Here is a 26,481-nt window from a genome sequence, read left to right as displayed (position 1 = left end):
TTACCACTACCATGACGTACAATATGTCATGAAAAAAAACATTCTCAGAATTCGTGGGATCTGTTGAAGTGTTCCACAGTTTTTACCACATAAATTGACACTGGTCAGAATTGTAAAATTTGGCCGTCATGAAAGTGAAAACAGAGTTGGGGTGAAAGGGTTAACCTTAAGGTGCCAACTTCTGTGCTAGGAAGGTCTGAATATTTTTATTAGCAGGGTGAACACAAAATCCTTGACACACCATTAAACATAGTATTGATTATGTTGTTTTGCACTTTTAGAGCTGTGCAGACAATTGTTTATTCTCTCATCTGAGAGAATCAGGCCGATTATGCAAATCACATTCTATGATAGAGACTTGCATGGTCGAGTGCTTCCCAAATATTGGCACAAATTTTGTCATGCAGCAGGAAATTAACGTATATGCGTACTGCCCAATACACTAACATTGATCAAAGTGTGATCCAATGTTTTGTCGGATCACAGTCGGACTGATAATACGGTCATGTGCACAAGCCCTTAGACTAATGCATGTCTTGCAATTGCTAAATATGAATAGAGTTGAGTGTCACCTATTGTTTTATTTATTGTTCATAGCATCGAGTGAAAATATTGGAATTGTTGGATATCTTTTAAATGTTTTTCAATAAAGTATAGATTTTTAACCAAACAAGAAGTGGTTCAATAGAATGTTTATCAGCAACAGACATCAAAATGAAATCTGAGAAATGTCCTACTGGCAGTCAAGATCCAGATGGCAGAAGATGATGCTCCACAAAATTACTTTTTATTTAGAGATATTTACAAACATGAATATCAATCATTTTACACAAAAGAATCAGATCCCAGATAACAGCTCACAGGTGTAAAAGTAGAATAAACCAATTACCAAAAACAATATAAACAATATATATATACTTTTTTTAAAAAATAGGTTGTTAATTACAGAGATACCGAATACAAATATATATATATTCTGTATCTCTGTAATTAACAACCTATCTTTTTTTTAAAGTTGTTAATTTGCATATAGTAAACAGTATAAAAAATGGCACAATGGCTTTTTAAAAGGGATCTGTCTTCATCGGAGTGCAGCATAAGGTAGAGACAGAAACTCTGATTCCAGGGATGCATGGCTTGCTGTAGGTTTGATAATATTACTCTTATTTCTGCTGTAGCTCTGAGCTCTGTAGTCCTTTCAATGAGGATCTTTGTCTAGTCCCATCTACATTGATAGCGGGAATGGGAGAAAGTTGCCAATCAGAGCTCGTAAATATCAACGACTACATAATAGTAGCTTATCATTGAGAGGAGTAGAAGAAGTGAGGCAGATAAAGCACTGTTTTATCAAAACAACTACAAGAATCCTAGTATGTGACCCACTGTTAGACTCACAGATTCTGCCTCTAAGTTATGATGCTCTCATATGAGCCATCAAGAACCTAGTGATAGATTCTCTTTAAAGCATTCTACAATGATTAGAATAATATAATAATAATAATAATTTTTATTTATATAGCGCCAACATATTCCGCAGCGCTTTACAACTTATAGAGGGGACTTGTACAGACAATAGACATTACAGCATAACAGAAATCACAGTTCAAAATAGATACCAGGAGGAATGAGGGCCCTGCTCGCAAGCTTACAATCTATGAGGAAAAGGGGGGACACGAGAGGTGGATGGTAACAATTGCTTTAGTTATTTGGACCAGCCATAGTGTAAGGCTCGGGTGTTCATGTAAAGCTGCATGAACCAGTTAACAGCCTAAGTATGTAGCAGTACAGACACAGAGGGCTATTAACTGCATAAAGTGTATGAGAACACGATGCAGGGAACCTGATTGTGTGTGTTTTTTGTTTTGTTTTTTCTATTTTTAATAGGCCACACAGGGATAGTTAGGTTAATGCGTTGAGGCGGTAGGCCAGTCTGAACAAATGCGTTTTTAGGGCACGCTTAAAACTGTGGGGATTGGGGATTAATCGTATTAACCTAGGTAGTGCATTCCAAAGAATTGGCGCAGCATGTGTAAAGTCTTGGAGACGGGAGTGGGAGGTTCTGATTATTGAGGATGCTAACCTGAGGTCATTAGCGGAGCGGAGGGCACGGGTAGGGTGGTAGACTGAGACCAGAGAGGAGATGTAGGGTGGTGCTGAGCCATGGAGTGCTTTGTGGATGAGGGTAGTAGTTTTGTACTGGATTCTGGAGTGGATGGGTAGCCAGTGTAATGACTGGTGCAAGGTAGAGGCATCGGTGTAACGGTTGGTGAGGAATATGATCCTGGCAGCAGCATTCAGGACAGATTGGAGCGGGGAGAGTTTGGTAAGAGGGAGGCCGTTTAGTAGAGAGTTACAGTAGTCCAGACGGGAATGAATAAGAGAAACAGTAAGCGTTTTTGCAGAGTCGAAAGTAAGAAAAGGGTGAATTCTAGAAATATTTTTGAGATGCAGATAAGAAGAGCGAGCCAGTGATCGGATGTGGGGGGTGAATGAAAGCTCGGAATCAAGGATGATTACAAAAAAAAGTTAAATAAAAAAAATAAATAAATTAAACACTAACTTGTCTAAACCTCAAAATGATGGGTAACATTCATACAACTAAAATCAAGATCTCAAGTAGCAACACAAAATACAAAAAAAAAATTGTAAGAAGTACAATTTCTTCTACAATTAAAGGGGCTGTATGTTGCCGACAACCGATGTCCATACGCCCCATTATTAGTTTAGATGGTCTGGTCTGTGTTCAGCATTATACTAGAGTTTGCTTAGGGGGTATGGCTCATTGTCTATATTAGTTAATGGAATTGTCAAGTGAAAACAATGGAGTCCAACCACTATGATCTGTGGTTTTAACCCCACTAGAATGGAGAAGCAAGGTGTATGCTCTTCCACTGCTCTATTCATTCTCTATTGTGTTGGAAAGTGTTGCGCTCAGGTTTTTCGGACACAATCATATGAATGGAGTGGTCTTCTTACATGCGCACTGCGGCCTCATTCTAATGGGGATAAAAGTCCTATATTGGGGTTAAAAATTCCCAACAGTTTGACTCCCATGGTAAATAAGTTATCATCTATCCTGGGCATAGGTGATAAAAGGGAATTTCTGATGGAAACAAGTTAAGTCGGTTGTAAAAATTTTGGGGTGTGATTAATAGGGTTATGCACTCTATTTGTTATTATTCTAATTATTGGTTGAGGGCATGTTCCAAATAGATGGGTTGGCATAGGGTAAACATGGCAAAGTTTGGGCTAACCACAATCAGTTTCATAAGGTTAAATTAATCTGCCTGCGACTGTCAGGGCACTCAGGAATTTGCAGCTTCATAGCAGCAGGAACAACGTAGCTTCACACTTTGAGTTTTTCCTGGACATGTAGTCAATTATGACCATTAAAATGGTGTTAGAGTATGGGATCTGATTATTGCATTTGTACCGTTATATTTACTGTACATTACATGTTATTTACAAGTGTAGAATTGAGAAAATTGTAATATATATATCTCCATTCTTTGCTTAAAAAACAAAACACTATTTGGGATTAGCTAGCTCTAAACTTTTGCATTAGGAAGCTTCTTTAAAGAAAACCAGTTAGGATTATATTATTAATCAAACCAGTGGTATGGCACAGAAAATAAATAAAAATATATATTTTGTAATAATTGATCTACTATCACTGAGAAATCAAGCATTTGCAAATTAGCCTGGAAGTGCATTGGGGGCGTCCAAGCACTTGGAGAAAACATTGATATGCTAATTTGCATGCAACTTCAGAGCTTGTTTTCTCTGTGATGGACCATTGGATTACTATATATAGCAATTTTCTAGATAGCCTTCAAATTTGATTAGATTAGTAAAATGAGAGTTGAAATGTTGTCCGTGACTTGAAGGTTGCATCACCTGATATAATGATATATTTAAGTTTAAAACTTATCTTGGTCTTTATTACATATACCAGCCATACAAGCTTCACACAGATCCCTCTCATGAGGTTTGGTTCTTATTATTTTGTGGTGCCTGTTGTCCTGGTTGTCACTGTCAGTCTTCTCATGATAACAATTTTTTTTTATTTTTAAAATAAGATTTTCCAGACTTTCTTTTACACTTTTCACATTAAATGTGGGATTGATGAATTTGTTATTGTCACATTCCCGACACATCTGGCTAAAAGGACGGAGGAGAACAGTGCCTGTCTTGTTTTTTCTGAGACAGTAATGAAAGATAAGTGTGACTCGACTGGAGTTCCAAAAATGAGAGCACTTCAAGCAGGTGAAACTGCAAAAAAAGCAAAATAATTATAACAGTAATCATCGTAATAAAGCTTTACTGTACCATATCAGGGTTGGTAAGGATCAACAGAGAATCGCTTGACACTACAGACTATTTCTTTTTACAATCATACATTTATTTAATTCATCCCTGAAAGCTAATCTACTCTGGTAAGGCTATGTGCCCACATTGCAGAAATGCTGTGGAAATGTCCACAGCATTTCCGCAACTCCCTGCCGCGGGTAAAACACATGCGAATTTGAATGCGTTTTCTCGCAAAACACAAGCATTTTGCAAACGTTTTTAGCTTGCAGAATGTTTGCGTTTTCCAAGCGATTTGAAGCATCGCTTGGAAAAGTGATTGACAGGTTGGTCACACTTGTCAAGCATAGTGCTTGACAAGTGTGACCAATTTTTTACTATTGATGCTGCCTATGCAGCATCAATAGTATAAAGATAGAATGTTAAAAATAATAAAAAAATAAAAAATATGGTTATTCTCACCTTCCGACAGCCCCCGATCTCCTCAGCGGCGCTCCCGGTATGTTCCGTTCCCAGGGATGCTTCGTGCGAAGGATCTTTGTGACGTCACAGTCACATGACCGCGACGTCATCCCAGGTGATTCGTGCAATGCATCCCTGGGAATGGAAGCTGCCACGTGCACCACTGACAGGCGGGAGGACTCCGGAGCCATCAGAAGGTAAGTATATCCCTATTTGTTATTTTAATTATTTTTTTAACAGGGATATTGTACCTCGGGCCTGGAGTAGAGTCTCCTCTCCTCCAGACCCGGGTACCATCCGCACATGAAGCACTCACTTTACGCATGGTGGACATAGCCACATGCGTAAAGTGAGGGTTTCAATGCAATCCTATGGCTTCAGAATCGCTGTGATTCCGCAGAAATAATGAACATGCTGCGGCTTTTACTGCTATGCGATTCCACAGTGGGAAAATCCGCTGCATGGGCACAGCAGCTGCGGAATCCCATTGAATTGCATGGGAATGCGTTTTCTAAGTGTTTTTTAGCATTCCCGCTGTAACAAAAAATGCAGCAGAAACGCATAAAAATGTAATGTGGGCACACAGCCTTTCCTCTTGTCTCAGTCTGATAAAAAATCTAATTTGACTACATTTTTAAACAACTGGTTGTCACATTTTAAGAGATCACACTAAGAAGCTACTGTAAGTGGAATTTACTGTATTTGTTACATAAGCTACTATGATACTGCATTGACAGGTATGAATTCCTTATTGGTATTGTAATCAAACGATCTACTTAGCTGCATTAACTCTTCAGGCCATTAGTTTCAGCTGTAAAATCCCCATTACAAATCATTCTGATAATATTGTTAAAGATTATCTCTGAATGCACTGCAAACATGATGATGTCACTACATTACATCTGCTGTGCAGAACCTCAGTCTTCAAATTGCACAGACCCGAGCAGCATGGCGGGGAAACTGGGCAAGGTGAGTAATGTTTGTACATAAAAGAAAAAAATGAATGGCACCAAGGTCATGCAAATTTAACATCTGTCGCTCTGGATGTCTGCCACTTTAAGAACAGCAGTATATGGCTATGTGCACACGTAGGAAAAGTGGTGCAGAATTTTCTGCACAAAATCTGCAGCTCCTGGCAGAATCTGCAGTTGCGGATTTGCCGCGGATTTTGTGCGGTTTTTATGTGGAATTGATGCAGATTTTGTGCAGATTTTCTACGGTTTTTATCATGGAGGGATGCAGAAACCCTGCAGATCTGCACAAAAGAAGTGACATGCACTTCTTTGAAATCCGCAGCAATTCCACACTGATTTTTCCGGCATCAACATAGAGTTTACAGAGTTTACAGGAGAAAAAAAGAGGCATTCAAAGAAAAGAACACGGTCCCTACAGTCAAACATGGCGGAGGTTCCCTGATGTTTTGGGGTTGCTTTGCTGCCTCTGGCACTGGACTGCTTGACCGTGTGCATGGCATTATGAAGTCTGAAGACTACCAACAAATTTTGCAGCATAATGTAGGGCCCAGTGTGAGAAAGCTGGGTCTCCCTCAGAGGTCACGGGTCTTCCAGCAGGACAATGACCCAAAACACACTTCAAAAATCACTAGAAAATGGTTTGAGAGAAAGCACTGGAGACTTCTAAGCTGATGCTGAACCATCATACTAACAGCCGTTCTAAGGGCTAATCTTGTGTTTTGCTGTCTATATCAGATACATTGTGCATTTAGCTAAAGGACAGTTGCAGGAGCAGGGAGAGTGGCAGAATAAAGGCTCAAGGCAGGGCTGAGTGCTTCACAGTCTGTTACTAAATATATAGGTATTTCCAAAAATCAAACATTAACATTACAGGCTTTAAAAGCATCAGCAACACCCAAAAACTGGAATGAAACGTGGGTCTATTTAACCTAGCCAGACATTTGTACAAAGGAGGGAGGGGGCATATACAGATACTTTCACCCTATTTATCCCTTCTTATACACTACCTATCAGCGGAGGTTGGCACCCATTTTTTAATGTGCTGCACCGCCCTTTCTCTTTTTTGTAATGGTCTTACTGAAACTAAGGGTCTGCAATAATCACCCACTATTGGTAGTCCCTTAGGCACTTCCCCTGGCAGTGCCCCTGTGTAATTAAGGGATTAATTAGGACCACCAGGGTAAGCCGCCGAGGACTGGGGGCGCAATATAGCATCCAAGAGGGTGCCAACCTCCGCTAGTAGGCAGGGACGTTTCTTAGGGACCAAATAGGGTGAAATAACCACTAGAGTTGGACTGCCTGATAGGACTGTCAGATCATAAAAGATTGTTAAAAGATTGGTGATTGATACCTAGTATTGACTTATGTTGGTTACGCTTATATATTTGCTAAAGGTACCGTCACCTTTAGCGACGCTGCAGCGATCTAGACAACGATCCCGATCGCTGCAGCATCGCTGTGTGGTCGCTGGAGAGCTGTCACACAGACAGCTCTCCAGCGACCAACTATGCGAAGTCCCCTGGTAACCAGGGTAAACATCGGGTTACTAAGCACAGGGCCGCGCTTAGTAACCCGATGTTTACCCTGGTTACCAGCGTAAACGTAAAAAAAACCAAACACTACATACTTACATTCCGGTGTCTGTCCCCCGGCGCTGTGTTTCTCTGCACTGTGTAAGCGCCAGCCGGAAAGCACAGCGGTGACGTCACCGCTGTGCTCTGCTTTCCGGCCGGCCGGCGCTAGTGCAGCGCCCCAGAGTCCTGGTCGTTGCAGTACTGTGGCTCCGCCACTATGGGGAGCTACGGTGCGTCTGATGGCACTGAAGGAGTTCATCTGATCAGGTATCACAGACACCAATACATTTCACAGCTGGGCCTCCGGGGGGAGCTAAGGGTGCTATTCATTAGGCCACTCCCCACCATAGTGGGTAAACTGGGGGTCAGGCAGGAAGTTAGATCAGAAAGCTGACTGGGTTGGAACCAGGCAACACCTTGTGGCAGAGGGTGTTGTAGGGGAAGATACAGTAGGGTCTCTGTCAGGGGTGGGATCCTGACAGAGGCTTGGCAACAAGAAAGAACGTAACGGGACCGTGCCTGCTCCGGGTAGCGGCGGTACCCAAGAAAGGATTAGAAGCGAGATAGATTGTGCTGAGTGAGAAACGAGATCACGCAAAGGAGAAATACCAGTAGGAGTCATGCTGTAAGACCGAAGCAACATCCTACTGAGGCGCACTACCGGTGGCCGGAACGCCGAGGGAGTATCATAACATTCAGCTTCAAGCAATACTCCAAACAGCGGCAGGACAGTCAGTCTAAGGCGGGCTGTCTCACCTTAAATCACCTATGCAGTCTTGGGGGGCAACTTGTGGAGAGGGGCGACTCTAGGGTCCCGGAAGAGCTCCGAGCCTACCCGTCAAACGGGTGCCGTCCCAACCAGAACACCAGGGAGGGACGGAGGATTAGCAGAACATCATCTAATCGAGTTGTGAGGGAACTTAAGAAACAGACACAACAGTTGTGGGGGACTTTCCGTAAGCACAGCAGGGAAGGACCACAACACATAGCGCTAAAAGGAAGGCACCGATTTCCACCTGTGAAGAGAACTCTGGAGGTGCCATTGGACCGGCCGGACTTGCGCAGCCTGGTGAACCGTGTTCCGGACTGAGGACCCAGAGATCTTCAGTAAAGAGGTAAAGAGACTGCAACCTGGTGTCCTCGTTATTTACTGCACCGCACCACCCTCATCCACACCTGTTATTCACTGAGCGCCCCACGGCAGGGTCACGGACCGGGGCCTAGCCGCCGTGACAACCCCAGAGCAGAGACTCAGAGGCCCGGTACCGGGTACCCCTCGGCCCTGCGGCGGTGGGGGCGCTACAATTTTGGCATCACGAACAGGATCTACTTAAGCCTGAAGAGTCAGGTCATGTGTGCCTTGGAACTGTGATTTACTGTGCTTGGACTGTACTTTATTGAGAGACTGTGTGCTGCGTCATTACCGCCAAAATCCGCCGCCATTGCAGCGCTGAGGAGAAGAGGAGGGGCGTGGAGTAGGCGTGGGCAAGCTGCAGAGCGCGAACAGCAATGGCCGCCCAGTCTAAATATTTCTGCACCGTGAGGACGTGTCCGTCAGCCGCAGAGATCCGCCTCCTAATCCTTAATGGAGGGCGGAGACCGAGAAAACGACACCGCCCACGAAGGAGAGAGCGGGAAAAAGACCAGGAAGTGACCCACGTGGAGGACGCTATGGCCAGCAGCTCTGAACCCGACCGTGGGGTTGAAGTGGAAGTCTCCCCCGACTACCCGGATGAGCCCAGCAGCCCGTTCTCCGTGGACAGCACTGAACTTCTGCGGGTCGAGATGGAGAGCCTGATCAACCAACTCCTCCAACTGAACATGAAGGCCCAGGCTCCGCACCAGGCAGCGCCGGAAGGAGGTCCTCAGGCGTCGGATCCTACACCGTTACCGGAGCAACCGCTGGGATCCTCGCCGACACCGCCGGAAGAACCCGCCGCGGAGGAGGAACCTGCATCGGCTGGTGAGTCCGCCGACCCCGTCCCGCTGGCCGAGGGTTTGCTGGTGGGTCCCGTAGCCGCACCACCTCTCCCGGGAACCCATAGACTCCAGCGCCTGTTACCATGGGAGGAAGCCACGGGCATGGAACACCGTATGCGAGCCCCAATCACCCCTACTCCCTTGGTTGTGTGAGGTCCATGCGGAGCGCACAGTGTGCCGCTGGGTGAACCCCGGATCCAATCTTATGGGGTTCCCCGGGGTAGAGACCCAAGAGGGGGAGATGGTGCAGGCCCTAAGCTGGGAGGAATACCGGGTCCAGCTAGAACAACAGTGGAAAGAGGAGGAGAAAACACACCAGGCCGGGCGGGAGGCCCACCATCAAAAAGACTTGGCGGTCAAGGACCGGGCCCGCAAGGACCCCACCACTCACCAGGCCCCGCGCAGGCAGGGCATTGTAGTTGACTTTAAGCTCCGTGGAGGCTGGGGCTTCATTAAAGAGCCGGGATTATACGCAGAGATCTTTGTCAACCGCCGGGATGTCGAGTCTCATCTTAGGGAGGGCCACCCTGACCGGGACCTCTACCCGGGGGACAGCGTTACCTACACCAGGCACCTTGGTGAGAAGGGGTGGTTTGCTTTAAACGTTTACAAGAGGAAGCCGACGGAATCCCCGACCAAGGTGCCAGCAAAATCGTCCCCTGTGGCTAAGGTGCTGCCTTGTGGTTGGCCCACGACCACCACCCAGACCACCGTGGTCACTCCCACTTGTACACTTGTGAAGACCACGACCTGCAGTATTACTACCACCACCGCTGTGGTGGCCAAGGAGGCGCTTCCCCAGGTGACCAGTGTTCCTGCTGTGCCAGAGCAGAAGACGGTGGGTACGCAGACCCCCAGATGGGACAACACTCCCCCTTATGCAGTACCAGGTGGTGCGCAGTATCCTGCGGGGTTGCCTCCACCGGTGCTGCCGCTTGCGTGGTTCCAGTAAGAAAGACACTGCATTGTATGTAAATAGTTCTTTAACTGCTTGTTTCCTGATTTTTGCTGAACCCGTCCAGGGTTAACTCTTAAGGGGATCCTTCTGTTGACCTGGGATCCCTATTGTTTGTTTTTGTTTGCTTTTCTAAAGTTTTTGCACAAGTTTATAGTTGAAAAGAACTGCTGAAATCATGAACAGTGCATGATCCGAACTTCTTGTACATAGTTTGCACCTTATTAAAGGCGCTCCCTACTGGTTTTACTTAAAGAAGGACTCTTTGTGAAGATACCACACTGGAACCTTTGCTGAGTATGGACTGGTAGCTTGAGAAGGCGTGCTACCTCATAGAGACTTGGTCCCCTCTTAAAGGGGATGTTCATTTGTTGCGCTTAAACCGTGATATTGCTTTAAGATAGGAAGCAATAATGTCTTGACCAAAGAAAGTGATGGTAATGTTTACATGAGAAAGTTATATGTATTTAATTAGTTAATTGTGAAGAAATACTGATGATGTTCTCTGAGAAGGAAAAGGTGAAAGATAGAAGAAGGATGCAGTGGGCCCGTAGGGATAGACGTGGTGTCCAGCATGCATGATAGAGAGAAAGATAATGAGAAGGCTTAATGTTCAATAGAAAATGTTTTGATAATGTTGATAGATAGTTAGGATAGAAGGTAAACCCTGAGTCCTCATAGGAGTCATGCAGAGATGGCTCAGTGCTCTTAAACTGAAAGTAATGTTATGTTCTATACTGTGTATAGTAGTTGAAAAGGCAGTAGGCCCTGGCTGAACGGGGCGGTCCTGTAACCGAAAGGAGAGGCAGAAGGTCTGGTGCCGATAGGACAGGCGGTCCTGCAGATTTAAAGAAGGAGAATGAAAAAGTTAAATTACCTTATAATGTGATTATAGGAAGGTCTTTAGTGGATTCAGAGTGTATGTCCTTAAAGGCAATGTTAGATTATTGTTCAACAATTTTGCACTTAGTAGAATACCCGGTTGGGTAAGAAGAGTTATTTATAGAATGTTGCTATGATATTTAACCATGTTTGTAACGTTCAAGTGTCCTCACCTCCCATAAAGGGAAGCCTGTTCAAGTATACTTATTGTTATTGCACTCAACCAAACTGTATGTCTTTTTGCTAACTTGTATTGTTGTTTTCTTCCCAGTCCCGGAGTACTGTGTTTAACCAGGGGGGAGTGCAGCGCCCCAGAGTCCTGGTCGTTGCAGTACTGTGGCTCCGCCACTATGGGGAGCTACGGTGCGTCTGATGGCACTGAAGGAGTTCATCTGATCAGGTATCACAGACACCAATACATTTCACAGCTGGGCCTCCGGGGGGAGCTAAGGGTGCTATTCATTAGGCCACTCCCCACCATAGTGGGTAAACTGGGGGTCAGGCAGGAAGTTAGATCAGAAAGCTGACTGGGTTGGAACCAGGCAACACCTTGTGGCAGAGGGTGTTGTAGGGGAAGATACAGTAGGGTCTCTGTCAGGGGTGGGATCCTGAAAGAGGCTTGGCAACAAGAAAGAACGTAACGGGACCGTGCCTGCTCCGGGTAGCGGCGGTACCCAAGAAAGGATTAGAAGCGAGATAGATTGTGCTGAGTGAGAAACGAGATCACGCAAAGGAGAAATACCAGTAGGAGTCGTGCTGTAAGACCGAAGCAACATCCTACTGAGGCGCACTACCGGTGGCCGGAACGCCGAGGGAGTATCATAACATTCAGCTTCAAGCAATACTCCAAACAGCGGCAGGACAGTCAGTCTAAGGCGGGCTGTCTCACCTTAAATCACCTATGCAGTCTTGGGGGGCAACTTGTGGAGAGGGGCGACTCTAGGGTCCCGGAAGAGCTCCGAGCCTACCCGTCAAACGGGTGCCGTCCCAACCAGAACACCAGGGAGGGACGGAGGATTAGCAGAACATCATCTAATCGAGTTGTGAGGGAACTTAAGAAACAGACACAACAGTTGTGGGGGACTTTCCGTAAGCACAGCAGGGAAGGACCACAACACATAGCGCTAGAAGGAAGGCACCGATTTCCACCTGTGAAGAGAACACTGGAGGTGCCATTGGACCGGCCGGACTTGCGCAGCCTGGTGAACCGTGTTCCGGACCGAGGACCCAGAGATCTTCAGTAAAGAGGTAAAGAGACTGCAACCTGGTGTCCTCGTTATTTACTGCACCGCACCACCCTCATCCACACCTGTTATTCACTGAGCGCCCCACGGCAGGGTCACGGACCGGGGCCTAGCCGCCGTGACAACCCCAGAGCAGAGACTCAGAGGCCCGGTACCGGGTACCCCTCGGCCCTGCGGCGGTGGGGGCGCTACACTTACACAGTGCAGAGAAGCACAGCGCCGGGGGACAGACACCGGAATGTAAGTATGTAGTGTTTGGTTCTTTTTACGTTTACGCTGGTAACCAGGGTAAACATCGGGTTACTAAGCACGGCCCTGCACTTAGTAACCCGATGTTTACCCTGGTTACCAGTGAAGACATCGCTGAATCGGCGTCACACACACCGATTCAGCGATGTCTACGGGAGATCCAGCGACGAAATAAAGTTCTGGCCTTTCTGCTCCGACCAACGATGGCACAGCGGGATCCTGATCGCTGCTGCCTGTCAAACTCAACGATATTGCTAGCCAGGACGCTGCAACGTCACGGATCGCTAGCGATATCGTTCAGTGTGAAGGTACCTTAAGGGTCTTGGTTTATAACCACTGAGTGTTTTGTACTGGTGTGTACCAGGTGTCTAGGGTTATATTCCTAGAGTTTAGGGTAAGACTTTTTAGTAAGGGACTCCTAGGGCCAGCCGTCGAGGAGCGGGGGCACCACATTGCGTCCAAAAGGATGCCAACCTCCACTGACAGGTAGGGTATAAGAAGGGATAAATAGGGTGAAAGTTTCTGTATATGCCCCCACCCTCCTTTGTACAAATGTCTGGCTACGTTAAATAGACCCACGCTTCATTCCTGTTTTTGAGTGTTGCTGATGCTACTATGCTACTGCATTGACAGGTATGAATTCCTTATTGGTATTGTAATCAAACGATCTACTTAGCTGCATTAACTCTTCAGGCCATTAGTTTCAGCTGTAAAATCCCCATTACAAATCATTCTGATAATATTGTTAAAGATTATCTCTGAATGCACTGCAAACATGATGATGTCACTACATTACATCTGCTGTGCAGAACCTCAGTCTTCAAACTGCACAGGCCCGAGCAGCATGGCGGGGAAACTGGGCAAGGTGAGTAATGTTTGTACAAAAAAGAAAAAAATGAATGGCACCAAGGTCATGCAAATTTAACATCTGTCGCTCTGGATGTCTGCCACTTTAAGAACAGCAGTATATGGCTATATGCACACGTAGGAAAAGTGGTGCAGAATTTTCTGCACAAAATCTGCAGCTCCTGGCAGAATCTGAAGCTGCGGATTTGCCGCGGATTTTGTGCGGTTTTTATGTGGAATTGATGCAGATTTTGTGCGGATTTTCTGCGGTTTTTATCATGGAGGGATGCAGAAACCCTGCAGATCTGCACAAAAGAAGTGACATGCACTTCTTTGAAATCCGCAGCAATTCCACACTGATTTTTCCGCACCATCTGCACAGCTTTTTTTTATCCCATTGATTAACATTGTACTGTACATCACAGTGCGGATCTGCAGCGTTTCTGCGCGGAAAAATTTGCTGCAGATCCGCAGCAAATCCGCATCGTGTGCACATAGCCTATAAGGTCTGGGCATAGGTGCACAGCATGAAGGAAAAAACATCCGTCTTAAAAATGTGCAAGAGCAGAAAAGATGCTGCACTCATCAATGAGCTGTTTCAACGAAGTCCTTTATTGAACCATGGTGCAGGAGGAAACATGGACCCGTAGAAGTGCCTTTGACGCGAAACAGTCATCGTCCTTCCCCACATTCCTTCTGCACCTGCCTGTCCCATGAACTTTGTCCACAGATCCACAATGGTTTAATAAAGGACTTTGTTGAAACAGCTCATGGGTGAGTGCTGCATCATTTCTGCTCTTGCACATTTTTGGAATAATGTTTGTATTTTTTAAAATTTCGGTAGTTGTGGGAATTCTCATACTGAATAAGCGGCTCTAGGGCTCTCATACTAAGAGATGTACTATGGGGGCCATGATACTGATTGAGGTTCTGTGAAGTCCTCAAATTGGGTGAGGTACTGTGGGGGCCCTCATACTGAGTGAGGGACTATGGGGGTCTCATACTGAGGTGGTATGGGATCCCTCATTCTGATTGGAGGGTATCATACTAAATGGAGACCATCATACTGAGTAAGGGGCTGAGGAGCCATCATACTTAGTGTGGGCTATGGGGCTCTCATACTGAGTGATGGACTATGTGAGCCCTCATACTGAGTGAGGTACTATGGAGGCTCTCATACTGAGGGTGTTTGTTGTTGGGGACCTCATAGTGAGTGGTGGTTATTGTGCTGAGTGGAGTTCATTTTACTGAGTTGGGTCCTGCAGGAACCATTATACTCAATGGAGGGATGATGGAGCTATCATGCTGAGTGGGGGAGCTATGGTTTCTATCATGCTGAGTGTAGGGGCAAGCATATTGGGAGACTTTGACAGCATGATACTGATGGGCCATCATAGTCTATGAGGTGCTGTGAAGGCCATGATACTATGTGGGGTCAACGTACTGAATGGTGACTTTGGGAGTATACATATGGCCATCATACTAAGGGGGCATCATGCAAAGTGGGGTTCATCATAATGACAGGTCATCAAACTTTGTGGGGCCATGATGCTGTGTGTGGTCATCATACTCATACTGAATGGGGACTTTGGGTGTATCATACTGAGTGTGGGCAATCATACTAAGGGGTGCATGATACTAAGTAGGGGCATAATGGTCAGTCATCACATTGTGGTGGCTATGATACTGTGTGTGAGGGAGCTATGGAGACTTCAAGCATGAGGGTAGAGCAATTAAGATGCATTATGCTTAGGGGATGTTGGAAACAATGTGCAGGGAGGGTGTTGGGGGCATTTTGGGGACAATCATACCGTATAATGGCTATCAAAGATAGTTGTGCTCAAGAGCAGTAAGGTTCTTCAAAAGGGACATAATTACTGTATACAGTCATGGCCAAAAGTATTGACACCCCTGCAATTCTGTCAGATAATACTCAGCTTCTTCCTGAAAATGATTGCAAACACAAATTCTTCGGTATTATTATCTTCATTTAATTTGTCTTAAATGAAAAAACACAAAAGAGAATGAAGCAAAAAGCAAAACATTGATCATTTCACACAAAACTCCAAAATGGGCCAGACAAAAGTATTGGCACCCTCAGCCTAATACTTGGTTGCACAACCTTTAGCCTAAATAACTGCGACCAACCACTTCCGGTAACCATCAATGAGATTCTTACAATGCTCTGCTGGAATTTTAGACCATTCTTCTTTGGCAAACTGCTCCAGGTCCCTGATATTTGAAGGGTGCCTTCTCCAAACTGCCATTTTTAGATCTCTCCACAGGTGTTCTATGGTATTCAGGTCTGTACTCATTGCTGGCCACCTTAGAAGTCTCCAGTGCTTTCTCTCAAACCATTTTCTAGTGATTTTTGAAGTGTGTTTTGGGTCATTGTCCTGCTGGAAGACCCATGACCTCTGAGGGAGACCCAGCTTTCTCACACTGGGCCCTACATTATGCTGCAAAATTTGTTGGTAGTCTTCAGACTTCATAATGCCATGCACACGGTCAAGCAGTCCAGTGCCAGAAGCAGCAAAGCAACCCCAAAACATCAGGGAACCTCCGCCATGTTTGACTGTAGGGACCGTGTTCTTTTCTTTGAATGCCTCTTTTTTTCTCCTGTAAACTCTGTAAACTCTATGTTGATGCCTTTGCCCAAAAAGCTCTACTTTTGTATCATCTGACCAGAGAACATTCTTCCAAACCGTTTTAGGCTTTTTCAGGTAAGTTTTGGCAAACTCCAACCTGGCTTTTTTATGTCTCGGGGTAAGAAGTGGGGTCTTCCTGGGTCTCCTACCATACAATCCCTTTTCATTCAGATGCCGACGGATAGTACGGGTTGACACTGTTATACCCTCGAACTGCAGGGCAGCTTGAACTTGTTTGGATGTTAGTCGAGGTTCTTTATCCAACATCCGCACAATCTTGCGTTGAAATCTCTTGTCAATTTTTCTTTTCCATCCACATCTAGGGAGGTTAGCCACAGTGCCATGGGCTTTAAACTTCTTGATGACACTGCGCACAGTAGACACAGGAACATTCAGGTCTTTGGAGATGGACTTGTAGCCTTGACATTGCTCATGGTTCCTCACAATTTGGTTTCTCAAATCCTCAGACAGTTCTTTGGTCTTCTTTCTTTTCTCCATGCTCAATGTGGTACACACAAGGGACAGGACAGAGGTTGAGTCAACTTTAATCCATGTCAACTGGCTGCAAGTGTGATTTAGTTATTGCCAACACCTGTTAGGTGCCACAGGTAAGTTGATTACGCAAATTAGAGAAGCATCACATGATTTTTCAAATGGTGCCAATACTTTTGTCCACCCCCTTTTTTATGTTTGGTGTGGAATTATCTCCAATTTGGCTTTAGGACAATTCTTTTGTGTTTTTTCATTTAAGACAAATAAAATGAAGATAATAATACCAAAGAATTTGTGTTTGCAATCATTTTCAGGAAGAAACTGAGTATTATCTGACAGAATTGCAGGGGTGTCAATACTTTTGGCCATAACTGTAGGTGCTATCACAAAAGTTTTTCTCGCTGTTATAAAAGTTGAGGAATATGGCTCTGCCTAATAAATCAAATATTTTGGGGGGGCATGGAGGGGTGGGCAATTAGAATTTTTGCTATAATTTCTGTGTACTCCCCTGATCACCTGATAGTGGGTTTGTGTCTTCAAACATAATTAGGGGTAATGTAGGGGTCCCTTTACACAGGCAGATTTCCTCCTGTAAAAATCACCAATCAAAGATATAGAAAGTTAATCAGTGCTCACTTTGATTAAAATTTTCATTAACAATGATTGTGAGGGAGTTCACATGAATTATGGTTTCAAAAATGATTCTATGAATAAATAGAACCAACAAGTTAATTTTTCTTTAGCAATTGGTTCCGTATGTAAAAGAGTTTGGGTGAAGATGAATGCTTGCAATTTTAAATGAAAGTAGAGAAAGTGCAAACCAACATTACCGCATCCAAAGGATGCTCTTGTTTCAGATGATTCTCATAAACTGGGGTCCTATATGGAAAAGGTCCTGCAAGAATCTCTCAGAAAAATCAGGATACGTGAAAATCTTCTGTACGAGATAGAGAGGGCACTCACCATATCTCTATTAAAAGTGACATGCGTAATTGTGTTTGCAGGGAATGGTGTTTGAGCGAAGTCTAATAAAGTTTTTACGATGTTACAAGTGCTTTCTCTATATCTTCTGCAAAATTTACTATTCTTGTGGTCACCAATGCAATGAAAATGAGGTTGTGGAGGGGGAGAGGAACGGATCACGGATGGAAGGGGTGTATACACATATGTAATAGAAACATATGAAGTAAAGTCAATTAGTATTTTCTCAGCTCTGGCAAAAATAAAGAGACCACCACATCAAAACCCTGTCATGGGCAGCCTAATCTCCAGACCTGAACCCCATTGAAAACTTCTGGAATTTAATCAAGAGGATGATGGATAGTCACAAGCCATCAAACAAAGAACTGCTTGCATTTTTGCGCCAGGAGCAGTGTGAAAGACTGGTGGAAAGCATGCCAAGACGCATGAAAGCTGTGATTAAATATCATGGTTATTCCACAAAATAATGATTTCTGAACTCTTCCCGAGTTAAAACATTAGTATTGTTGTTTCTAAATGATTATGAACTTCTTTTCTTTGCATTATTTGAGGTCTGAAATTACTGGTTATTTTTTTTTTTATTTTGACCATTTCTCCTTTTCAGAAAAAAAATGTATTGCTTGGAAATTCGGAGACGTCAGTTTATAGAAAAGAAGTACAATTTACAGTTTACTCAAACATATACCTATGAAGAGAAAAATCAGGCAAACTGAACATTTTGCCGTTGTCTCTTAATTTTTGCCAGAGCTGTGTAGATGTGTGTATATATATATATATATATATATATATATATATATATATATATATATATATATATATATATAGTGCATGTTGTGACAAAGTCACTGGTAATGTACTGGGGGGAGATATGTGTCACTACACTTAATTGCATCAGTGATGTAACGCCCAGGAAATTTTCCTCCAGCACACTACCTGCTGTGAGATTAAAGGCCCCGTCTCACATAGCGAGATCGCTATCGAGATCGCTGCTGAGTCACAAGTTTTGTGACGCAACAGCGACCTCAGTAGCGATCTCGCTATGTGTGACACGTACCAGCGATCAGGCCCCTGCTGCGAGATCGCTGGTCGTGTCAGAATGGCCTGGACCTTTTTTTGGTCGTTGAGGTCCCGCTGACATCGCTGAATCGGTGTGTGTGACACCGATCCAGCGATGTCTTCACTGGTAACCAGGGTAAACATCGGGTTACTAAGCGCAGGGCCGCGCTTAGTAACCCGATGTTTACCCTGGTTACCAGCGTAAATGTAAAAAAAAAAAAACAGTACATACTCACCATCTGTTGCCCGTCAGGTCCCTTGGCGTCTGCTTCCTGCTCTGACTGAGCGCCGCAAAGTGAGAGCACAGCAGTGACGTCACCGCTGCGCTCTGCTCTCACTGTACGGCACTCAGAGCAGGAAGCGGACGGCAAGGGACCTGACGGGCAACAGATGGTGAGTATGTACGGTTTTTTTTTTTTTACATTTACGCTGGTAACCAGGGTAAACATCGGGTTACTAAGCGCGGCCCTGCGCTTAGTAACCCGATGTTTACCCTGGTTACCCGGGTGCTGCAGGGGGACTTTGGCATCGTTGAAGACAGTTTCAACGATGCCGAAGTCGTTCCCCTGATCGTTGGTCGCTGGAGAGAGCTGTCTGTGTGACAGCTCCCCAGCGACCACACAGCGACCACACAGCGACGCTGCAGCGATCAGCATCGTTGTCTGTATCGCTGCAGCGTCGCTGTGTGAGATGGGGCCTTTAAGCTAAGTTGCATAATGGGCTGTTTTTTATGTGGACATCCATAGAATGGGTGGGAGAGTGTCCACCTTATCTCCACTAAACAGCTGGGCTCCAAAGGCAGTCTTTGTTCAGCCGGGCTGGAGAGAGGATTCTCCAGTGGTTTGTGTCCTGAGGAGGAAAGACTGAACCTGTGGTGCTGCAGAGCGTGCAGCTTCCCGCAAACATATGGACTGTGTACAGCATTTTAGTTTTCTTTGTTGTTTCGCTGTTGTGCCCAGAGGGCTGTGTTTATTTTCCCAGCTTGGCTTATGCTGTTTTTAATAAACCAAGCATGTTCTTAAAGAGACAGTGTTCCGATCCTACCTTTGTGTCAAGCTTTTTGAGTTGCTCTACCACCTTGTCAACAGTGGGATGGCTTATATGCTATTTTTGATCAAAAACAGTATTACTAAGAACTCTGTCTTATTTAAATGGACTTTTGCTTTTAACTTGTTTAGTTACAGCAGGGTTTTTGCTCATTTTGTTTATTGTATGTTTTGCATGTTAAGGCCAATGTGAACATGCAGTTATGTGCGGCATGTATACCAACTCAAACCAAGCTCAATTTTTGTGTTTTTTTCACTATATACTTATACAGGTCCTTCTCAAAAAATTAGCATATAGTGTTAAATTTCATTATTTACCATAATGTAATGATTACACTTAAACTTTCATATATTATAGATTCATTATCCACCAACTGAAATTTGTCAGGTCTTTTATTGTTTTAATACTGATGATTTTGGCATACAACTCCTGATAACCCAAAAAACCTGTCTCAATAAATTAGCATATTTCACCCGTCCAATCAAATAAAAGTGTTTTTTAATAACAAACAAAAAAACAATCAAATAATAATGTTCAGTTATGCACTCAATACTTGGTCGGGAATCCTTTGGCAGAAATGACTGCTTCAATGCGGCGTGGCATGGAGGCAATCAGCCTGTGACACTGCTGAGATGTTATGGAGGCCCAGGATGCTTCAATAGCGGCCTTAAGCTCATCCAGAGTGTTGGGTCTTGAGTCTCTCAACTTTCTCTTCACAATATCCCACAGATTCTCTATGGGGTTCAGGTCAGGAGAGTTGGCAGGCCAATTGAGCACAGTAATACCATGGTCAGTAAACCATTTACCAGTGGTTTTGGCACTGTGAGCAGGTGCCAGGTCGTGCTGAAAAATGAAATCTTCATCTCCATAAAGCATTTCAGCCGATGGAAGCATGAAGTGCTCCAAAATCTCCTGATAGCTAGCTGCATTGACCCTGCCCTTGATGAAACACAGTGGACCAACACCAGCAGCTGACATGGCACCCCACACCATCACTGACTGTGGGTACTTGACACTGGACTTCAGGCATTTTGGCATTTCCTTCTCCCCAGTCTTCCTCCAGACTCTGGCACCTTGATTTCCGAATGACATGCAAAATTTGCTTTCATCAGAAAAAAGTACTTGGGACCACTTAGCAACAGTCCAGTGCTGCTTCTCTGTAGCCCATTTCCTGCACACGCCTGTGCACGGTGGCTCTGGATGTTTCCACACCAGACTCAGTCCACTGCTTCCTCAGGTTCCCCAAGGTCTGGAATCGGTCCTTCTCCACAATCTTCCTCAGGGTCCGGTCACCTCTTCTCGTTGTACAGCGTTTTCTGCCACATTGTTTCCTTCCAACAGACTTACCATTGAGGTGCCTTGATACAGCACTCTGGGAACAGCCTATTTGTTGAGAAATTTCTTTTTGGGTCTTACCCTCTTGCTTGAGGGTGTCAATGATGGCCTTCTTGACATCTGTCAGGTCGCTAGTCTTACCCATGATGGGGGTTTTGAGTAATGAACCAGGCAGGGAGTTTTTAAAAGCCTCAGGTATCTTTTGCATGTGTTTAGAGTTAATTAGTTGATTCAGAAGATTAGGGTAATAGGTCGTTTAGAGGACCTTTTCTTGATATGCTAATTTATTGAGACAGGTTTTTTGGGTTATCAGGAGTTGTATGCCAAAATCATCAGTATTAAAACAATAAAAGACCTGACAAATTTCAGTTGGTGGATAATGAATCTATAATATATGAAAGTTTAATTGTAATCATTACATTATGGTAAATAATGAAATTTAACACTATATGCTAATTTTTTGAGAAGGACCTGTATATATAAAGTCTTAAGCTCTTCAATTTGATGCAATACAGCCAAATTATGTCAGCTTGGACTACGAATGTCAGCATGAGTGTCAAATTCAGACTTTAAAACCTGAAAAGTTTATTTTTTCTTCTCTACATGAAGGGGGGTGAATATTTGTTATATCCACCAGAGAGGGTAATTGCTCAGTATAATTTTTACCTTCCAAACTTCGTGGTTTGTGAGATTTTCCACTTTTTCTGTTTCTGTTCTTCATTCAAACTGTTTTCCAAACTGTAGTTGAACTGCAGAATCCATTTTTTTTCATATCTTTCTTGTAAGTCTTTTTTTTGCAGTTGTTCAAATGTATCAATCCAGATATTTCCAGATGATCTTCCAGCCATTGCTCTAAAATAATTAACAACTAAAGAGCTGTAGTAAGCACAGTCCCAGGATTTGTGTAATGCTGTACTTATATATTATTAAAAATGTCATCACTTGAGCAATAGCTACTTAATTCATTCACCATTTCAATTAGATAAACCTATGTACATAATTCTAGTGAAAATAATTAATCATAGTTGTATGCAAACTGTGGATCTGTTTAGCCTTGCTGACCATGATTAGTAAATATACGCAAGCAGTAGTGATGAGCGAACATGCTCAGTGATACTCGGATATCACTTGAGCATTTCAGTGTTCGTATGTGCTCAGCACTCGGTAAGCATTGGGCAGTGCTCAATTTAAAACTCAAATCCCCATCCTGCATGTTTGGCGCCTGTTACACAGCCACTAAGCATGCGGGAATTGCCTGTCAGTTACTGTAATGCCATAGCCATCTTGGTAGTGGCATTACTGTGATTGGCTGGCCATATTACAAAATCAGAGGTACAAAAGATCAGATCACACTCGGCTCACTGATGCCATTGCACACCTCATGGACAATTCGTATTGGAGGGAAAGAGCAGTAATCTAGGTTTATGTGTGCACATTTTAACTAATCTTAGTCCTCTATCGTTGATACTGGAGCTGATGCTGAATCATCATACTAACAGCCGTTCTAAGGGCTAATCTTGTGTTTTGCTGTCTATATCAGATACATTGTGCATTTAGTTAAAGGACAGTTGCAGGAGCAGGGAGAGTGGCAGAATAAAGTCTCAAGGCAGGGCTGAGTGCTTCACAGTCCGTTACTAAATATATAGGTATTTCCAAAAATCAAACATTAACATTACAGGCTTTAAAAGCATCAGCAACACCCAAAAACTGGAATGAAGTGTGGGTCTATTTAACCTAGCCAGACATTTGTACAAATGAGGGTGGGGGCATATACAGATACATTCACCCTATTTATCCCTTCTTATACATTACCTATCAGCGGAGGTTGGCACCCATTTTTTAATGTGCTGCACCGCCCTTTCTCTTTTTTGTAATGGTCTGACTGAAACTAAGGGTCTTCAATAATCACCCACTATTGGTAGTCCCTTAGGCACTTCCCCTGGCAGTGCCCCTGTGTAATTAAGGGTAAGCCGCCGAGGAGTGGGGGCGCCATATAGCATCCAAGAGGGTGCCAACCTCCACTGGTAGGCAGGGACGTTTCTTAGGGACCAAATAGGGTGAAATAACCATTAGAGTAGGACTGCCTGATAGGACTGTCAGATCATAAAAGATTGTTAAAAGATTGGTGATTGATACCTAGTATTGACTTATGTTGGTTACGCTTATATATTTGCTAAGGGTCTTGGTTTATAACCACTGAGTGTTTTGTACTGGTGTGTATGTACCAGGTGTCTAGAGTTATATTCCTAGAGTTTAGGGTAAGACCTTTTAGTAAGGGACTCCTAGGGCTGGCAGGGCCAGCCGTCGAGGAGCGGGAGCACCACATTGCGTCCAAAAGGGTGCCAACCTCCGCTGACAGGTAGGGTATAAGAAGGGATAAATAGGGTGAAAGTTTCTGTATATGCCCCCACCCTCCTTTGTACAAATGTCTGGCTAGGATAAATAGACCCACGCTTCATTCCATTTTTTGAGTGTTGCTGATGCTTTTTAACCCCTTCCCGACCTATGACGCCTACGCTGCGTCATGAAAGTCGGTGCCAATCCGACCTGTGACGCAGCGTATGCGTCATGGCGGAATCGCGTTCCTGCAGGTCGGGTGAAAGGGTTAACTGAAATTTCACCCGACCTGCAGGTACAGGAGAACTTGTACTTTAGCCCAGGGGGGATGGCTTAGCCCCCACTTGGCTACGATTGCCCTGGTGACCACTTTGTCACCACCCCCCAGATCTGATTGGAGCTAGCGTCCATGTGATGCTAGCTCTCCATTCAGATGTGGGGGGGGGGGCGGAGAAAACCATGGCTGCCTCGCTGTCCAGCTTCATGCCTTCTGTGGAAGCTGAACAGCGAGGTGCCTGCATACTGCCCTGCCACATACAGCGATCGCCGCCGCCGCTGCAGTCACCGCCACCGCTGCAGTGGCCGCCATCGCCAGGTGCTCCCCTCTGCTTCTCTTCCACCCCTTGCCTTGCGATTCCATGCCCCCCAACCATTGCTCCCTCCCCCCTGCCCTCGGTGATTGCCCCCTGCCCCGGAGATCACCCCCCCTGCTCCTGCCGGCTCCATTTCCACCTTCTGCTGCATCGCATCTGACAGCCCCCGCCCCAGTGATCCCCCTGATCTCTCCTCTGATCGCCCCCCTGATCTCCCCTCTGCCCTGTGGATCACCCCCTGCCACGCTGATGTCCTCCCCTGCCTCGCTGATGTCCTCCCCTGCCCCGCTGATGTCCCCCCTGCCCCGTAGATCTCCCCCATGCCTTGTGGATTGCCCCCTGCCCCGCTGATGTCCTCCCCTGCCCCGCTGATGTCCCCTCTGCCCCGCAGATCTCCCTCCCTGCCCCACTGATGTCCCCCCTGCCCCGCAGATCTCCCCCCTGCCTTGTGGATTGCCCCCTGCCCCGCTGATGTCCTCCCCTGCCCCGCTGATGTCCCCTCTGCCCCGCAGATCTCCCTCCCTGCCCCGCTGATGTCCCCCCTGACCCGCAGATCTCCCCCTGCCTTGTGGATTGCCCCCTGCCCGCTGATGTCCCCCCTGCCCCGCTGATGTCCCCCCTGCCTTGCAGATCTCCCCCCTGCCCTGTGGATTGCCCCCTGCCCCACTGATGTCCCTCCCTGTCCCGCTGATGTCCCCCCTGTCCCGCAGAGCTCCCCCCTGCCTTGTGGATCGCCCCCTGCCCTGCTGATGTCCCCCGTACCCCGCTGATGTCCCCCGTGCCCTGCAGATCTCCCCCCTGCCCTGCTGATGTCCCCCCTGCCCCGCAGAGCTCCCCCCTGCCTTATGGATCGCCCCCTGCCCTGCTGATGTCCCCCGTGCCCCGCTGATGTCCCCCGTGCATTGCAGATCTCCCCCCTGCCCATGTCCCCCCTGCCCCGCTGATGTCCCCCCTGCCCTGTGGATTGCCCCCTGCCCTACTGATGTCCCCCCCTGCCCCGCTGATGTCCCCCCTGCCCCGCTGATGTCCCCCTGCCCCGCTGATGTCCCCCCTGCCCTGCGGATTGCCCCCCTGCCCCGCTGATGTCCTCCCCCGCCCATGTCCTCCCCTGCCCTGCCCCGCTGATCTCTCCCCTGCCCCGCAGATCTCCCCCCCTTGCCCCAGTTTTCCCAATAGGGTTGGGGCTAAAATTATTAGGGATTAGGGGTAGGGTTAGGATGAGGGTTGGGATTAGGGTTAGGATTAAGGTTGGGATTAGGGGTAGGGGTGTGTTGGGGTTAGGGTTGGAGATAGAATTGGGGGTTTCCACTGTTTAGGCATATCAGGGGGTCTCCAAACGCGACATGGCATACGATCTCCAATTCCAGCCAATTCTGCGTTGAAAAAGTAAAACAGTGCTCCTTCCCTTCCGAGCTCTCCTGTGCGCCCAAACAGTGGTTTACCCCAATATTTGGGGTATCAGCGTACTCAGGACAAATTGGACAACAACTTTTTTGGTCCAATTTCTTTGTTACCCTTGGCAAAATAAAAATTTGGGGGGCTAAAGAACCCTTTTTGTGGGAAAAAAATGATTTTTTGTTTTCACGGCTCTGCGTTATAAACTGTAGTGAAACACTTGGGGGTTCAAAGTTCTCACAGCACATCTAGATAAGTTCCTTGGGGGTCTAGTTTCCAATATGGGGTCACTTGTGGGGGGTTTCTACTGTTTAGGTACATTAGGGGCTCTGCAAACGCAATGTGATGCCTGCAGACCAATCCATCTAAGTCTGCATTCCAAATGGTGTTCATTCCCTTCCGAGCTCTGCCATGCGCCCAAATGGTGGTTCCCCTCCACATATAGGGTATCAGCGTTCTCAGGAAAAATTGGACAACAGCTTTTGGGGACCATTTTCTCCTGTTACCCTTGAGAAAATAAAAAATTGCGGGCTAAAAATCATTTTTGAAGAAAAAAAAGATTTATTTTTTTTTCACGGCTCTACGTTATAAACTTCTGTGAAGCATTTGGGGGTAAAAAGTGCTCACCACACATCTAGATAAGATCCTTGGGGGTCTAGTTTCCAAAATGTGGTCATTTTTGGGGGGGTTTCTACTGTTTAGGCACATCAGGGGCTCTGCAAATGCAACGTGACACCCGCAGACCATTCCATCAAAGTCTGCCTTTCAAAACATCACTACTTCCCTTCCGAGCCCCGACTTGTGCCCAAACAGTGGTTCCCCCCCACATATGGGGTATCGGTGTACTCAGGACAAACTAGACAATAACTTTTGGGGTCCAATTTCTCCTGTGACTCTTGTGAAAATAAAAAATTGCTTGCTAAAACATAATTTTTGAGGAAAGAAAAATGATTTTTTATTTTCACAGCTCTGCGTTATAAACTTCTGTGAAGCACTTTGGGGTTTAAAGGGCTCACCACACATCTAGATTAGTTCCATGGGAGGTCTAGTTTCAAAAATGGGGTCACTTGTGGGGGAGCTCCAATGTTTAGGCACACAGGGGCTCTCCAAATGCCACATGGTG

The 26,481-nt window shown here is 45.6% G+C and overlaps 1 protein-coding gene across 2 annotated transcripts in view; it reads right to left on the bottom strand.

Annotated features, from left to right (window-relative positions):
- Positions 1-732: 732 nt before the first annotated feature.
- Positions 733-26,481, bottom strand: part of LOC143808036 (receptor-transporting protein 3-like) — a 42,280-nt gene continuing 16,531 nt past the window's right edge. Inside the window, exons 2-3 of one of the 2 annotated variants that reach the window (XM_077290261.1) lie at positions 21,700-21,885; positions 733-4,272 (exon numbers count right to left, since the gene is read on the bottom strand). In XM_077290261.1, the coding sequence (XP_077146376.1) occupies positions 3,921-4,272; positions 21,700-21,881 (534 nt within the window). In that variant the 5' untranslated portion in view covers positions 21,882-21,885 and the 3' untranslated portion in view covers positions 733-3,920. Of the gene's footprint in view, positions 4,273-21,699; positions 22,242-26,481 lie in introns of those variants that run through there. The other variant, XM_077290262.1, reaches the window with a different exon arrangement.

Source organism: Ranitomeya variabilis, chromosome 2, assembly GCF_051348905.1.
Source record: "Ranitomeya variabilis isolate aRanVar5 chromosome 2, aRanVar5.hap1, whole genome shotgun sequence".
Lineage (NCBI taxonomy): Eukaryota > Metazoa > Chordata > Amphibia > Anura > Dendrobatidae > Ranitomeya > Ranitomeya variabilis.
This window is presented reverse-complemented; position numbering and strand designations above follow the sequence as displayed.